General features: G+C 37.3%; 1 protein-coding gene across 1 annotated transcript in view; it reads right to left on the reverse strand.

Moving 5' to 3' along the window:
• Window positions 1–13,099, reverse strand: part of HPS1 (HPS1 biogenesis of lysosomal organelles complex 3 subunit 1) — a 946,304-nt gene that overhangs the window by 11,576 nt on the left and 921,629 nt on the right. Inside the window, exon 21 of the mRNA XM_044056829.1 lies at window positions 658–740. Coding sequence (XP_043912764.1) covers window positions 658–740 — 83 coding nt within the window. The remainder of the gene's footprint in view (window positions 1–657; window positions 741–13,099) is intronic.

The raw sequence follows: 13,099 nt of genomic DNA on the forward strand, positions 1-13,099 counted from the left end.
CATCTGTCAGACCTCTTCTGTCTCTGGTCATAAATAAAGAGATCAAAGGGACTGGTCTTATCTATCGGCATAACAAATATTAAATGAATAAATAAACAGCAGTTTACACACTCCTCTGCAAAAAGGACCTATGACAGATTCTAACTTTATAAGTGTATTGAGATTAAACCTACAAGGACAGTTTGTTTCTGATCTCCTCTTTAGTTCTTCATAAATGGCATTACAGTGGCCCTTGTCTGCAACCTTATTATTTGTCTATACTATCATCTCTCCATCACAGGCACCACTGCAGAAAGCCTTAGGCTTGCACTTGTTCTGATATTAATGGCTGAAGCAGCAACATGTTTCATTCAACACTGCTGTTGACCTGAATTTTCAGAAAAGCCTCATCTCTTATTACAGAAATCCATTTAAAGCTATGAATGTCACAGCATACTTTCACTATACTGTTGAATGTTGAACCATTTTAATTCCTAAAACAGAACACAGATGTCACACTAGAGCATAGTATAATTGGTCACCTATGAAAAAGTGACTCTAGCCACAAGTTTCCTATAAATACACATCAGACTAATGACTCTTTCATCTGCATAGCAGTAGCTATCAATACTCTTTAGCAATATACCTGAAATGGTACATCCATTACCAGTTTATTACCTGTAATAATCTCCAGCCAACATCCCTATAGGGGCAGACTCGCTGGGTAAATAAGGCAGTTCCATTACTTCAAGCTTGTAGCCCTGAAAGGAAATAGCAACAGAGGTCAAATAACAACTCTGATACTGACAAACAAAGAGTTATTCAAAAAAAAAAAAACACAAGTTAATAATAGAAGAACATACCAAACCAACAATCACATCATCCTGTTTTTGGCACTTATTGTGCAGCTTTGTTGAAGTGTCTTAACCCACCAGATGCACAGTAGCAAGCCCCGCCTATATCCAGCCCAACATCCAGGTGCAGGCTGACATTACAGAGCATTCAAGAATAAATATTTTCATCTGTTTGTGGTCCGCATGAATATTCATTGTGATCAGCAAGCACTTTTTAAGAAGGCTGAGGAGAGCGAATCTCCTATCGACAGTTCTCACCATCTCCTACAGAGGTACTGTAGAAAGCATCCTGATGAACAACCTCATAGTTTGGTATGGAACCTGCTCTACCTCTGACAGCAAATCCCACCAGAGAGTGGTGAAGACAGCCGAGAGGATCATTAAGACCACCTTACCACCTATCCATGACTTGTAGTTATCCAGATGTCTCAGCAGGGCCAGAGGAATAATTAAAGACTGCACTCACCCTGCTTACAGACTGTTCCTGCATCTATCACCCAGAAAGCGCTTCCGAAGCATATGCTGCAGAACTACGAGATTCAGGAACAGCTTCTTCCATAATGTCATCAGGCTGCTGAACTCTAGTAACCACTACACTCCACGATGGCCACCTGGGGTCATCAGCAACAGTCTCAAATTGCACATTATCCTGGTTACGAGTCTCATCTAATACTGCAATACTCACCATGACTAACTTATAGGCCATCTAGGGCAGTAGCAATGCAGTAAAATATCTCTTCTTTCAGTGCAATACACGTTGCAAATTCGTAAATTATCCATAGTGCAATACTCTAATGTTCACAGTGTAATACTCAAAATGTCTATCTGTGCAAGGATCAATGCAAAGTCTTAACTCATGTAAGTCAGTGTTCACTTTGAATGTTAAAATGTGTTTCTAATTATGTGCAATATTAGTCTGTCTACTTGCATGTCTGTGATGTAATGGCTAGGTGTTATATGTGTAAATGTCTGAAAATAATCTATATGTTGTCTGCACATTGAGTCTGGAGACAAGGAATTTCATTCAGTTTTTGCACTTGTGTGATTTCTGAATGACAATAAAGTTTACTTTGACTTTATACCTCTCAACTGTACAGATTTTCACCTCATATTTTTTGGTCCACTTTTCATAAAATTGTAGTTTTCTGGCAAATTAGTGGCAAATCATTAAAGATTTAAGATAGAAAATAATGATAGACATTTGAGTTTTAGACTTCATACCCTTCATAAAATTCATGTAAATGCAAAAACTGTTATTCTATCAACTTTCCAAGTTTGTAAGAGCAATATTTAAAAATTGTCCCTATTTTTGGACTTTTGTACCACTTTTATTAATGGCTTTGTCCAGATTTTTTGCTCTAAGAGGTAGAGAGGTATGTTAAACTGCAGACATGTTTAGTCCTTGAAAAGTCAAAGAAATTCACTAACAGAAAGTCACTAAAAAATTAAATTACTGCACTCCCTCAGTGCATCAATACAGAACTGTAGCTGTGCTTTCTTGGTGTACAGGTTCATGGATAACCATAAAGTTAAAGGTACTCCCAGTGTATTCCTTCCGAAGCAGTGTGTATCCACTGGTTCCCTCACTTTATTCCGTCTCATAACCTTTCAACATTAAAAATCACAGCCTGGCCTTCAAAGTTCATAGTAGGGGAAGATGTACACTGATGGCGTTGTTGCATATGTATGCATAACTATAAATCTAACAGCATAGTTAAGTTTAAGGGCAAAAATAGTAGTGCTATGACAAAAATCACAGCAATTCGGCAGCATGTTCCTTCCAGAAGCACAGCGAAGCTATTTGTCTTCCCTAGCCTTTCCAGGAGCAGAGAGCAGCTATTGGTCTTCTCAATACCTTTCCTAAAGAAGCGATTTACAGCAGTCAGGTTTCCCACTGTATTAATTCTGGAAGTACCAACAGCAGTCAATTTGCTCAATTTATTCCTTCAAGGATCGGTGCAACAATAGTGACTCAGTGCACCTTTACAGGATCCCAGAGTTCTCCTAGTGTATTCCTCAGCAATAAGCCTCTGCAGCCACCAGTCCTATTCCAGGAATAGCAGGGGACAGGCACAGTTTCTCCTAAAACTTTAGTTTTAATGGCAATACCGCATCTGTTTTGCTTGTTGTTTTACTACTCACATAACAGATCTAAACAAAAGTTAAGACATGAGTAACCCACACATCAAGTCATAGATAAAGATACTGCAAGAAAATACTACCATTGTACAACAAAAAATAAACAGCAAATAATTATATGTGAAAATGGACATAATATTTATAATAGTTCAAAAAGGTAAAGATAATTAATCGACATCCTGTCCAAGTATACGTGGAAAACAGGACTTTTGTAAACTACAGTAGAAACTGTTACAGGTGCAGACTTGCAGCACACCTCGTATGTCATAATCACAAAGCAATGTATGCACGATGTCACTACCAGATCTGCATGCCATGCCAATCATGACACATTTGCATATTACATGACCGGATTTCTAATTGTCAATCATGCTGGACACTCCCATTCCTGCACGAATCAGCCGGTGGGTTAAGACACCTCAACAAAGCCTATTCTGTTACAGACGCATAATGTTGTATTTATTTATTTAATTCCTTATTATTTGCAATTGCTCTCTGACTTACAGTTCTAAGTATATGAAAAATGTTAATACCATTTTAGTAAAACTGTTAAATACATTTACTCAGTTTTATTGGAGTGCTGCTTTTAAACATCACAAATTTGCACAGTTTTTCCATAAAAAAGATGAAGTAGGGAAGTGGAAAGCAGAAAGTGGAACACCTCTCTTCAGTGGGGAGGGGAATGGAGCAATAAATCCCACTCAACAGTGTGTGAGAGCTGAGAGACATAGATCCCTTGCCGACGTACGGTGCACATCTCTCTCCATATTGTAAATCTTACAAGTGTAAACACTCGAGCCATCACACGAGCCCAGCCAACCCATGTTCAATCAGCAGCTCGAGTGACTGACCGAGTGACAGGGGTGGGATGCCATTACCCTTCTGGGAAGGACAGAGGTCTTGAATACAGTCCCCACATGATTCCTGGTTGTGGCCAAGGGATGTGTGAAGAAAGGAGGTGTAGTCATGAGATAGATAAGATTGGGATACTGGCTGAAATGCAGTGCAGGATGGGTGAAAAGTCTACACTTTCCAATTGCATCACTGCCCAATGGAGGAAACCAAGAGACTGCAGGGGAGACTGGAAATGACGTAGGGCATAAATGAAAACTGGCCCAACAAATGGTGTGCTGGCAAGACTCTCCACAATATACTTAGGTTCTACATTAGCTTCAGCCAATAAGGATGAAGTCCAGGGGTGTGGTGGAGGCTGGCAGACCCAGTGATGGATGTTGGGCACTGTGGTAGGGTACTGTAGGATGAAGCAAGGAAGAGGAATCTTGATGAGTGGATGGGAGATCGTAGGTTTACCCCGGGTACCACTTCTGTGTCACTGTTAGACAGAGGCACAGTATACTAACCTCGAAAAAGGGCATAGCAAAATGAATTTAAAATGGGTGGCAAAAGCCAAACACACTCTGGCTAGGCTTATAAATGCCCTAGGGCAGATAGCCTAGTATGAACCTATGAACTGCCCCACCAAAAAAAAGAACTGCACCCTTTTTTGATTGAGAATACTGAGGCACACCAGTACCACAGTACAGTGCTGAAGTGCAAGCCACACTGATGCTGAAATTACAGTCATCCTCTGATAATATTTACAGATGGGAAAGACTGCAAAAAAAAAGTGTTTCATAATCCAGACTGTTGCTAAAATCATAACCCCAAATTCATGATTTTGCGAGAAATACATTTTCTCAGAAAAGTTTATCTTGTCAAGGGTTTTAAACCCCTTTACTACTACACATTTTTCAGAAGCTCACAGTCTAAATACAGACTGTTTTAAGCTACTTCTTTCTCCTTGCATACAAAAAGCAATATCTCTATAATCCTTTGGAGCAGTCTAAATAAAATTTCTGAGGCCCTTAACTATAAACTATCCTTAGACAGCATGCTGATATCTTCAAAGGCAAAGGACAAAACAGCATCCAGAAACTAAGGAGAACATTTTTTTAACAATCTCATTAATGTAACTTTTACACAATATTTACAAGACTGAAAATATTTCTTTTGTACTAAAACACACAGTGTTTTAGGTTTGGTGCTACTAAATGCTATATATTTATACTGTTGACAACTTTATATGTTGCCCTAAAATGAAATGATACTTTAACTTAAATAAAGAGAATGTTTTAGAAATATTTAATTTGCAATTCTGATCTTAACTTAACCACTAATACACAAAGTCATATATCTGCAAACTTTTGAGCTGCTCTTAGAAAACTCTTTAGCATATGTTACCCATTTATTACATAATGTACGAGCTCAGCATATTGAACGTGCAGATGTTAGTCTGGACATGGCCAATCTATGGCTTGCTGCTGTTTTTACAAAGAAATTAATGCTTTTATTTCTAATATACCAATGTAATTAATATAAGATTGAATAAAACACTGCACTTTACTGTTCTGTCAGGGAGAATAGAAGGCATATGTCTCCTATGTTTGCTTTGCAAGGAAATGTCAAAACACTGATCAGTTTAATAGTTATATAGGCATACGGTGGTGGTGGTGAGGTGGTCTTTGCCTAAATATGAGTACAGCAGAAACCGTTCAGAATTTTCTAGCAACATTCTCAGGAGAATACATCACAGCAGTAAGCTACAGACTGCACTTAGTTTAGAAGTGTAGGCACGTGGACACGCATACAAAGTCAACAAGGTATGTATGTCATTCTACAAGTCTTTATCTGGTGGGGATGGCAGCACATTTTTTTACAGAAATGTCAGACATTTTTAAAAATGCAGTCAAATGGCAAACACAGAGCATCTAGATTAACAGCAAGGGATGAGGACTTCAATCAGGAGATTAAAGACATAAGACAGAGATTTAGAGAGAGGGGTTATACAGATCATGTTACAACTGATCTGATGGATGACAGTGCTAAGTTAAGGAGCACTACAGGGAAACCCTACTTCTCGGAAAACAGGGGTAATAAAAGCAAGAACCAATAGTGAAAAAGAAAGTTGTGAGGGTACCCACCCAATACTCAAGTAACATGGCTCTCATAACAGGTTATTAGGAAACACTGGCCCATTTTGACGCACGATATCAATATGAGGGAGATAGTAGGAGAAAATCCCAGTTTCTCCTTTAAAAACAAGAAGTCTTTAAAGAGACACCTATGTTATCCTACAAAGGCTATGGAAACACCAAGTAGAAGCGTCGCTACTAGTAAAGGCACATTACCATGTAGAAATTGTAATCAATGTGGCATTATAGATACTAGTAACAAATGTATACACCCTGACACTGGCAGAGAATTTGAATTTAATGTCAAAGCTACCTGCAATAGTAAGAACTTAGTATATTTAGCAGTAACATCTGCTCCAGCTTCTATGTAGGAAAAACAAATACAGAACTAAGGTTTTAGAATACAAGAACATTTGTTATATATTAGGAATCGGAACTTGACAAATGCATTGGCTAAGCATGTGCAAAATAATGGGCCACAGCACACATTCAGATTCCAAGTAATAGAAATAATGAGAGAATGATAAAGGGGGAGACATCATAAACAGAACTGAGACCTCCGAAACATGCTGGATCATAAGACTTAGAGCAGATAGGGGTCAGGGCTTAAACGATAGGATTCCCCTCAAACCCATATTATGAAACAGGTCTTTGATCTAACAATGTGATTTCAATACATTAAATAAGTACTTAAAATAGGTTCACAGATTAGTACTAGGCTAACTGGCTTTTTTGGGCCATTTGAAGCCTAGCCAGCTACCCCATGTGAGAATCAAACCCTGCATCTTGCGTCTTTAAGGTAAACACCTTAACCATTTTGCCACCCTCCCACCCCTGCACTTAGTTTAGAAGTGTAGTAGTAAGTAGCTAATCACAATGGACTATGCAAATAACTGTGTGTATAAAGAAAGAATTTTTAAATATATGTATTTTTATATATGCATATATGCACAAACATTTTTTTTTATATATGTATTTATATATATATATATATATATATATATATATTTGCCTACATCTTAATATTTTTTATTTTTTCTATATTTAATAATTTGAAATGTAGGAAAACAGAAAAAAAAAATATATATATATATATATATATATATATATATATATATATATATATTTTTTTTTTTAAGTTAAATGAGGTTATGTGGCTTTAAAGTATTGTTTTTATGAACAAGTGTTCATGAGATGCCAAAAGGTCAATTATATTAATTATGTTAATAGGCTGATTTATAGATTAATATAAAACAGAGCGTAATATGATGCAAGGCTGTTAAAAGCTCTGAAGAAGTGGTGTGAGAAGCACCGCAAAAGTGCTTACCTACAATAACATTTTTAGTTACTGAAAATATTTGTGATTTCCTTGTGGTTTGGCTCGCTGATTGATTTTGTGATTTTCTTTTAACAAAAATGTCAGTTTCAAGGAGAATTATGATATTTAGCTCAGATGTAACATCAACTTAATGCACATATGTTCTGAACATGTGCTGTATTCTCCACCCTGAAAATAAATCATATCCAAATTGTTTTCATATGCCAGATATAAAAGAATTTTGCAGACCATCACAATAAAATGAATCCACAAGTCTGCATTTGGTGCTAGCCTGTAAAAACTGATATAGCAAACACTTTGAAGGATTCAGAGAATTATACCTAGACACTTGTATGATGATGGAAGGTGCTGCCAGCTATGCCAGAAGTAAGGCAGTGGATGTGTAACATATGGCAGCATAGTTACCTGGAGATTTGTAAAGAATTGTATGTCATTTGTATATTAAACTGATTTGAAAAGGTGCTTGTGTTGAAAATGTATTTTTAAAGTTGCTGGTGTTAAAAATGTACCAACAGTGAGTCCTGATGGACAGAAATGAAATTTACCTATATGTCAGACTGTATTGTAACTGTTGAAATGAATATATTCCAACAGAGGACACTGGAAAAGAAAAGGTTAATCTCAGTCCAGCAATTTTTGAAAAATAATCTGAAATTAAATTACCTGATTTAGGCCATAAAGATTGTATCTTACAGTCCTGATGGCAGCCAAACATGAAATGTCTGTAAGAAGCCTGGCTTAGTACCTCTGTAGGAAGAGTGGAAGTGTTAAAATTGTTTTATAGCTTCTAAATGCTGTAACACATCTGAGCAAAGCTCTATGTGTGTGTATTATGACACATATGTGCAAGATCCTGGCTCAAGTTTCTAGTAAAGGGGTTAGTGTGAGAACCAGATTCAGGTGACCAGATGTGCTGTCATTCTATAGCAAGCACTGAAATGATTTTTAGATATTAGTGAGAGATGTCACTCAGCTCTCGGCAGTCTGTTTGTGAAACCTGACAAAGGACCACTCACCCACGTCATTTTGCCTTGCGTTAAGTGAACTAGAGGACAGCAACTCTTCACATCAGTCAGGAAAATCTAGTTAGATTAGTCATGTATTGTTCTTCTATATCTGTGTGAACCTTTCTGTATTATTTTTAACATTTCCTGTGATTGAAACTCTGGTGTTTATTGTAAATAGATATCTAGTATTTTCATGTTATTTTATTATTTATTAAATATATATTTAAACGTTTCATTGTGGCTAATCTTTCAGAGAATATTTTAAACTTTCAGAGTACTTATATTTATTTGGTGATACTGTGGCCACTCCTGAAAGCCTTGCTGTTTGGTCAACATTACCACTGGTATTAGTTTCACACTGTATAACTGGGTACCTGGTAAGAGCCCTAGAGTAGTTCGCTTTGTGGGTGTTCTGGTGGCAGTGTATCTACCTTTTAGTCTGGGTGGAGGTAACAGAGGGAGTAAATTGTGCCAGCCTTTCCCAGGTGTGTGTGTGTGTGTGTGTGTGTGTGCGCGCGCGTGTATGTGCGTGTATGTATGTGTGCATATATAAAAACCATAGCTCAGAGAGAGGTGTGTGTGTCAGCTACTTTGAACAGGGACACTGACAGCACTGATTACCCAGCTAAGGATTTAACTCTATAGCTGTGTCAATGCGGAGTCTTATCTGGGACCTACAGAGAGAAGGAAACCCAGCCCCAGGACTGGAGGGTGCTCCCTGTGTGCTCTTAAGGGAAATTGTGCTTGGTGCAGAGAGATGCATCTAGAAATACTGTGTGTATCTATTTTTATCCCAAGTGAACGTCCCTAACTAGTGTCAGTGGTAAGGGTTGAGGCTCCTTGATTACTGGCGAAGAGAAGGGATGTCACAACTTGAATAAAACACTACACTTGAAATTACCATTCCCACTTTAAGAATTTTGTCGCTTGTCTGGTCAAGATAAAACAAACAAGCAGTTGTGGGTTCAGTTCAAGCAGCTTTACTGAACAAAAACACATCAGGAATGAGGATTTGTAACTTCAACTTAAATAAACTTATAAACAAACCAACTACCACTCTCATACATGTTAACACTCTGGCTCTCTCAAAATGGCACTGCTGCCTGCATGTGCTCACTATTTATATGCAGATGCATACATCTGGAAATGCTTCTTAAAGTTACATATGCACGCTTTGTTCTACATCCTCCAATGACATGCAACTGCACAGAAATGATCTTTTGACATGCAATTATACAGAACTAATTTTTGACATAGAATTACACAAAATTAAGACACATATAAAGTAATTATGTCCAGGCTGCTGTGCATTTTACAATAGGTCTAAAAGTACAACCTGATTGTGTAACATAAAAGTCAGAATTGGTGCTAGCAATGGAGACTATCTTCAAAGAATGCTCAACCTTGGGGACAACTGTGACATCATAAGGAATGGAAATAGAAACTGAGACATGTTCTTTGGTATGAATTTTGTCAAGGTTGCTCTGAGATCTAGAGTCTGTAACAAGTATGATACTGCAATATCGTTTCCGACACAGGAAGAAGATACCTGCGGTTTCTCCTATATTCTATACCTCAGATTCCACTAAGTAGGATCTTGGCTCAGCACATATACCTCTCATTTGACCAATTCGATCAAAGCTTTTCACAGTTTGCATCCTCACGGTCTCTCCTTTCAACGGATGAACAAATCTGCTCATTTTATCATAGCTGGACTTCTGAAAGGAACGCTTTTTAAAAAGTTGAGCTTTGATTGCTTTGTTGTTTTTAGCATTAGGCACCAACAAACTAGAACTGATACACAAGGTTGTTCTGGTTTGCCTAGATAGAAGTCTCTGAGCAGGTGACCCAAGTAGGTTGTCACAGGGTAGATTTCTGAGATTACGCAAATTCAAGAAGATATCGGTATTGTCACACTTTGAACTCTCTAGCAATTGTTTTGCACTTTGCACTGCACGTTCAGCAAGTCTTTTTGACTGTGGGTATTCCGGACTACTAGTAACATGGATAAAGTCCCACTCTTTTGCAGATTTCTGAAACAACTGACTGGTAAAACTGGGTGTTGTTGTCAGAAATAACTGTGTACACTACCATGGACTGAGAAATGATGTTTCATCTTAGTAATAACAGCACTGGACATTCGGTTAGGTAGCAAATCGATCTCAAACCAGTTCAAATAAAAATGTACCAACACAAAGTAATGCTGATTGTTCCATTCAAATATGTCAGTGGCTACTGTTGACCAAGGTAGTTCAGGAATCTGACTTAGATGAAGTGGCTCTTTTTGCAAATGCAGTTTAGCACTGTTGCATAATGAAGAAGAAAGCACTTTATCAATGTCATTTGATAAGGAAAGCCAAACTACTAGTCCTCTCATCCTTCTTTTGGTAGAATCAGAACCTGGGTGGTCACGTTGCAAAATCTGAATATATTCACATTGTAAGGAAGTAAGAACAATAACCAATGGACATCTTCCATCAGCATCTCATCTCTGTATGGAAAAGAAGGTTGTACTTCTGGCGGTACACAGGACTGCTTTGACGGCCATCCAACACTGATGAAGTAATTAACCTTTTGCAAAATTCTATCAGTCTTTGTAAGATCTCTTGGCTCTTCAAGTCTTGTGGTAGAAAAATTATGCACTCCCATGACATCAAAGTCAAAGCTCTCTGCATCAAGCTGTTCTGTGGAATTTCTGCATGATCTGGTAAGATATCAGCCAGGTAAAGTAGTTTGTCTTTTGTATAGACCACTTTGAAATTGTGCTTTTGTAATCTAAGCATCATTCTTTGAAGTCTTGCTGGAGCAGTATGGATAGGCTTCTTTAAAATAGTGACTAGAGATTGATTACCAGTTTCTGTTTGGATACCTTAGCCATAGATATAATCATGGAACTTCAAACATGCGAACACAACTGCCAAAAGTTCCATCTCGGTCTGAGCATACTGCATCTCAGTTCGGGTAAGAGTTCTAGATGCATAGGCAACACATCTGCCCTCCTGAAGAATAACTGCACCAAGACCAAACTTTGAAACATCACAAGAAAAAAACTACTGGTTTGTGGACATCATAGTATCTCGATGTAGGTGGGTTGGCAATTTGCTGTTTGAGGTTATTAAATGCTCTCTGGTGTTGTTCTAACCATGACCAGGCAACATTTTTGCGTATCAGCTCTCTTACAGGCATTGATAACTCACTAAAGTCAGGGATAAATGTGCCCAAATAGTTAACCATTCCAAGAAAACGCTGTAAGGCTTGGACATTGTCTGGGGCTGGCATCTCAAGAATGGCTGCTTGTTTAGAAGGGTCTGGTCATAAGCCAATACTGGTAAGCAAATAAACTACATAAGTAACTCCTGGTAATCTCTTAATCTGAATTTACATTTCAGAAGATTGAGCTTTAAGTTCACTTCATGTGCTCCGTCCAGAACTTTCCTGAGGCTTCTGTCATGCTTTGCTTCACCATTGCCTCCAACCATTAAATCATCAACTATTATAGCACATGGATAGTCCAAAAAAATTTGCTCCACTGCACGCTGAAAGACTTAACTGGCAGAATTTATTCCAAAAGGCATCCTGAGGAATCTCTATCTACCAAATGGGGTACTGAATGTAGTCTACATTAGTGAAGATTTGGGATCAAGCATCATTTGCCAAAACAAACTCTGCATTTAAGACAGAAAAAAAAAACAGTAGACTGAAAACTTAGCCAAATGCTATACATAGAACTTGAATACAAAAATATACTGCACTATAGCAGTTCACATCTGTAACACCAGAAAAGGTCTGTGGTTAAAGCTCAGTTAGTGAGGGCAGCTGGTATGGTTTCTAAAATGGAAGTTTTTCTCCAAGAATGCAATACATTACGTTCTATGTTTATTCAACGAGCTTATCCAGCTGATTCACTAGACGAGCTAATTCAAGAAGTCAAAACTAAAAGAATGAAAGGTTATTTTAAACCCATTTTAGATGGCCATGATCAAGTAATTGATCAAGTAAGAGACTCGGAATCATCTCCTTCTTTGGTACAAGAAGGAAGTGAAATGGATATGATGTAATTATAATAAAAAAGAATGGACAGATTTACACAAAAGCCCTTGTTATCACTTTTAGCGCAGATTATGTCTTTAATTTCTATATTTCAGAAAAAAATGGGCTATCTTGACAGAAGATTCTTATGTTAGGCAACATGTAGGCGAAACATCAGTAACTGTATATAAAAAAGGCATGAGCTTTAAAGATTTATTGAAGAAAGGACAATTTATTCCCTGTAACAATAAATGTGAAATGTTTAAATGTGGTGCAAGTACATGGTGTAATAAAATAATAGAGACTGATAATTATATAGTAAGAAATTATGAATTAAAAGGAAAATATAAGGCGGTGGTCTATTTAGCACACTGTGATTCATGCACAGCATTTTATACTGGAAAGATGGAGAGAAAGATTAGTCAAAATGTATGAGCATGAGTATCCCATAAAAAATATAGCTCAAATAATGCCTTATCTAAACACGTTATAGTTCATCCGAGTCACAAGTTCTATTTTATCATAACTGAACATGTAGTTGTAGATGATAAAAAGCCTTGGGGATTGCTGTTAGAAATAAAAGAACTAAAATGGCAACTTTAGTTGCAAGCAGATTCATGCCCAGGTATAAATGAATGTACTACAATTCCAGCAGTATTGAAGTTAAAAGCCTTAAAGAGAAAGAAGTTATAAGGATGAATACATAAACATATGAGTTTAGTATATAATAACCTAGTAGTTAAGTTCTTAGAGAACAATTATATGAATTAGTATAACATA

The sequence above is a fragment of the Protopterus annectens genome, chromosome 14.part0 (assembly GCF_019279795.1).
Source record: "Protopterus annectens isolate FY-2018-M chromosome 14.part0, PAN1.0, whole genome shotgun sequence".
NCBI classification, from domain to species: domain Eukaryota; kingdom Metazoa; phylum Chordata; order Ceratodontiformes; family Protopteridae; genus Protopterus; species Protopterus annectens.